The 4,366-nt window shown below is 35.4% G+C and overlaps 1 protein-coding gene across 2 annotated transcripts in view; it reads left to right on the top strand.

The window, feature by feature from the left end:
- TTLL1 (tubulin tyrosine ligase like 1) overlaps nt 1-4,366 on the top strand; it is a 22,412-nt gene that overhangs the window by 11,962 nt on the left and 6,084 nt on the right. For both annotated transcript variants that reach the window (XM_015823574.1, XM_015823566.1), the window contains exons 6-8: nt 2,195-2,303; nt 3,014-3,157; nt 4,032-4,118. In XM_015823574.1, the coding sequence (XP_015679060.1) occupies nt 2,195-2,303; nt 3,014-3,157; nt 4,032-4,118 (340 nt within the window). The remainder of the gene's footprint in view (nt 1-2,194; nt 2,304-3,013; nt 3,158-4,031; nt 4,119-4,366) is intronic.

The following is a 4,366-nucleotide window of genomic DNA, read 5'->3' as shown; positions in this document are numbered from 1 at the left end:
CAATTGTTTTTCCTCTCTCCTCTGCGCGAGAAAAACTTTTGCCGCCTAAATCTGAAATGAATCCCTGGGGAGGGTGGGGCCTTGCTCTGCGCCTGCGCTCTTCACACGCCTCCTGCAGGGCACATTTGGTAAAGTTCATGCATGCAGGCTGCCGCCAAGCACAGGGAGTAGCACAGCTAAGGAAAAGGGCAAAAAAAAAATGGCGGACGGAGTGGTTTGGCGACCCCCGTGAAATGGTCGTGCGACCCCAAATGGGGTCGCGACCCACAGGTTGAGAACCGCTGGTTTAGATTATAGATTATGCTTAAAACATGCTAATAAAGAGATCCATCACCTTTCAGGTTACACTGATCATCTGCTGCTCCAGTTTAGAAGATTCCCCCCCCCCTAATATTCAACTATAACATTGAATCTTCCTATATTGTTATTAATGTCTGATACTCCATATTCAGCACTCTGGGGCAATGGAGAATAATCTTGGCTTTCGGGGCAGCATTGTTTCTGCTATTTGAAGAGCGCTATCTTATCCCCTTTAACCCTTTCCTTTAAAACCTACTTCAATTTCTTTTTATAGTCTCCTATTCTCCAGCACAGGAGATGGAGAATCCACCAATGGGTTAGCTCTGTCTTCCTGCCCATTCAGACCAGGTCAGCCAAACTTGCCATGCCTGTCCTGGGCTAGGATACACCCAATCTTGACCTGGTGGTTCAGGATTCTTTCACATGGCAGTACTCAATACCATTATTTAGTTTGGGAATCACACTTCCAATGCCTAATCTGCCCTGGCAATGAAGTAGAAGTTTTATTTGCACAGGAATCATGGGGAAGAGAGAGGCAGGGCGGAGAACAATTCCTTCATTCCAGGATCTGGTCTCCTAGGAAAAACGATACCAAAGGAGTCATTTTCTGCTGCTTCTCTCCACTGTTGCTTCTGTCTCTGATAAGAAAGAAGAAAGATTTGTCTTCTCTCATTATGACTTTTCTTGTCAAGGAGCAAGGAGAGGAGAAGTTCTAGTGCCAGTTCTCTTATCCCGTGGAATGACCACTATAGGACCCATTCTTTCCTGTATCTCCTCGGGTCCAATACCATCCTCTGTTGCATTTCATACCTCTTTGAAAGATCAAGTGTGTTCACCCATCTCTTCTCCCTGGCTGATACGATACTAGATAGAAATAGCAGTGTTGGTTTACTTGTTCCTCCAGTTATTTTAAACTAGATCCTGTCTACCAGATCAACATCTGAATTTTGGAGCAGCAATGGGTGCATAAAACAGTACAATTCTTCTCTTTCTATTGTTTCCTTGTTGAATGTGTTAGAAGAATTATTGTGGTCCGTTTCCTGAGCTGGGTTACAAATAAGCACAAGTGGCAGCTGTTAGGAGTAGTTTATTCATCCAACCACGTGCAAGGGTTGAAGGTAGCCTACAATGTTAGGGATGTACTACCGGTACTATGCTGGCTCAGGAATTCTGGGAGTTGAAGTCCACAAGTCATAAAAGAGCCAAGGTTGCCTACCCCTGCCCTAAGCTTTAATTGTGAGGTGTATGTTTAGATGTATATAAGATATAGACCTAAGGATGTGTGAAATTCAGGAAGGAAGATCCTTCGTAGGTGTGGATTATTATGAGGGGGATCTGGCGTCTTTCCTTACCTTAAGGATTTTTGATGGAGCCAGTGAAGTGCTAAGTGAAGTGTTATGATTATATGTTTATTCAGGGAATGGTGGTAGCTGAAAGGGGAGTGATGGTGGTGGGAAAAATCAAAGGCTTTTAATTTCCAATGTTCATTTCTATGTTCTTTTTCTATTTAAATTCTTACAAATCCCACCAGATTTCCACTGTACATATTGAATCATATTTGGTTCGCTACTTATTGATTGAATTGGAATTGGACTCTTAAATAATAATACATAATCTGTCAGGCAATTTATAAATTAAAACACAACAGAATAGGAAACAATAGAATAAGGATTAAAATAGTAACAAGGTATTCAGAAAGAGATCAAAGTAGAAAAGTTGATTGGACAGGACAAAAGTAACCAACCCTTTGCATAGAAAATCAGTTTACATGAAATAAAATATGTTATAAAATTGTAATAAATAAAAAAAGAAAGATCAAAGCAACTACTGTCAAAGAAGCTGTCTCTTCAAGAACATTTAAATTATAAGATAATATCTTTTCTTTATATTTAAGGTATAAACTTGGGTTTTGCCGATTTTGCACAGTAAAATATACTCCAAGTACAAGTGAATTGGATAACATGTTTGTCCATCTTACAAATGTTGCCATTCAGAAACATGGGGTAAGTTCCTTTTATAATGTAGATCTAAATTATTTGGAATTAATTAAAATGTGTAACAAAAATCAAGTTGCTCAGTTATACTTCTAAATATGTTTATTTATTCAGAGTCTCATCTCTTGTGTATGCAATTCGCAGTGAGTCGCAGAAAATATTAAGAAACATCAAAACTACTACAGATCATTTCGCCGAGGCTGCTATTGGCAGCAAAATTTTGAGGCCCTGGAAATAAATTCCTTGTGTGTCCAATCATATTTGGCCAATAAAGAATACTATTCTATTCTATACTTATTTGTTTGTGATAATTTATATGCAGCTGTGTCCTGAGACTTTAGGCCACTCACAAGAATACAAAAACCATAAAACAATATTCTATCTAGAACATAAAGGATTAAATCTATCACTTGAAACAAGTAGCCAATGAACAGTTGACGTAGCCTTTTGCTTTCCTAGAACATAAACATTTTAACACACCTAGACTGAAATCTTCTGTTAATTATTCTGTTTATTAGCTTTGGAATTTATCTTGTCCTTAAATTAATATTAAAAGACTATGGGATGTGTCCTGGCAGGATAAAAATGCATTAAAGCCTACTTAATACTTTTTTTGTTGATTGTTTGTGTGCATAATCCAAATTATCAGATTTAAAGAAGACGTCTGGTTCTGAAAAGTCTTTTGAAAGTAAAAATGATAATTTGATGTACCTTTGTAGGATGATTACAACCACATTCATGGTGGCAAATGGACGGTCAGTAATCTGCGTTTGTATCTGGAAAGCACTCGAGGGAAAGATGTCACAAACAAGCTGTTTGATGAAATACATTGGATAATTGTACAATCATTGAAAGCAGTTGCAGTGAGTAGAAAAAGCAAGTTTACGATAAAGGAACGTTAAGAAATACAAAAGACCGTTCAGATTCTTTTCAATGGTTACTTATATTTGTTACTGAAATGTGAACAAGTATCATAGTAAATGTTTGACATATTTTTTATTCCTTATATTTTGTAATCCATTATTTTACATATTCTGCTATTCTGGAATGTGGAATGTCAAACATAAGAGAAGCTGTGTAATATAAAAGCACAATAAATACTTATTTTATGGTATGCATTCCACTGATCTTTAAACAAAAGTAAAATCAAGATAAATATGACATTTAGCAACCTTACAAAAGAATGTACAGCTACAAATACAAATTCTAAGAAAAATAGCTCATTGAGTGATTTATTGAATCTAAGCCATCTTATTATTAGATTATGGGAGAAAGCTACCAATATACTTAACTCTATTAAGAGTGACAAGTGTATTAGCCTTCAAAATAAAAATGTTACATAAAAACTTAATAGCCTTCCTGAGAATTTTTAAATAAGGAAAAGATAAGACATTCTTCTCAAGAGTCTATAAGAGCAAAAAAAAAAAAAAGAGGGATTTTATGACTGTAAAAAATACTAGAACAGTTTGCCTTCTGGAATTGTAGGCATTCTTTTTATTTACAGTTTCAGACAAATAAATTGTGAATCTTTTGTTTGATTTCATATTCTTCCTCTTTATATTTGAGGATTTATATTCTTATCTATAGTATTATTGGTAAGCTTGCACAACTTCTTTGTAAATATTCAGGTTATATTTGAAATGTCTTGTGCACATTATTTAAATAGTCTTCTTCAATACACTACGAAGATGATCTATTGCACATCCTTCTTCTCATGTTTACTTTCATCTCTTATAGCCTGTGATGAACAATGATAAACATTGCTTTGAATGCTATGGATATGACATCATTATCGATGACAAGCTTAAGCCATGGCTTATTGAGGTAATTAAACTTGTGTTGTCTTTGCAGTGCTGTTTTTCAGAACTGTAGAAAAAAGGATTTTTTTTAATTGTTGAAAGATAGTTTAGAAAGACATAGAAAACAAACTCAATCAAACAAATAAACCCAAAAAGAAAATCTGTAAAGAAAATTCCAACACTTTTCTACTTATTTGAGAAATGCTCATAAAACATAAAAATAACTTCCCAAGCAATTTCTACCCTTGTTTTTTAATGTTTTCTTAATTAACT

Source organism: Protobothrops mucrosquamatus, unplaced genomic scaffold (assembly GCF_001527695.2).
Source record: "Protobothrops mucrosquamatus isolate PMUCROS unplaced genomic scaffold, P.Mucros_1.0 scaffold_178, whole genome shotgun sequence".
In the NCBI taxonomy this organism is placed as follows: Eukaryota; Metazoa; Chordata; class Lepidosauria; order Squamata; family Viperidae; genus Protobothrops; species Protobothrops mucrosquamatus.
This window is presented reverse-complemented; position numbering and strand designations above follow the sequence as displayed.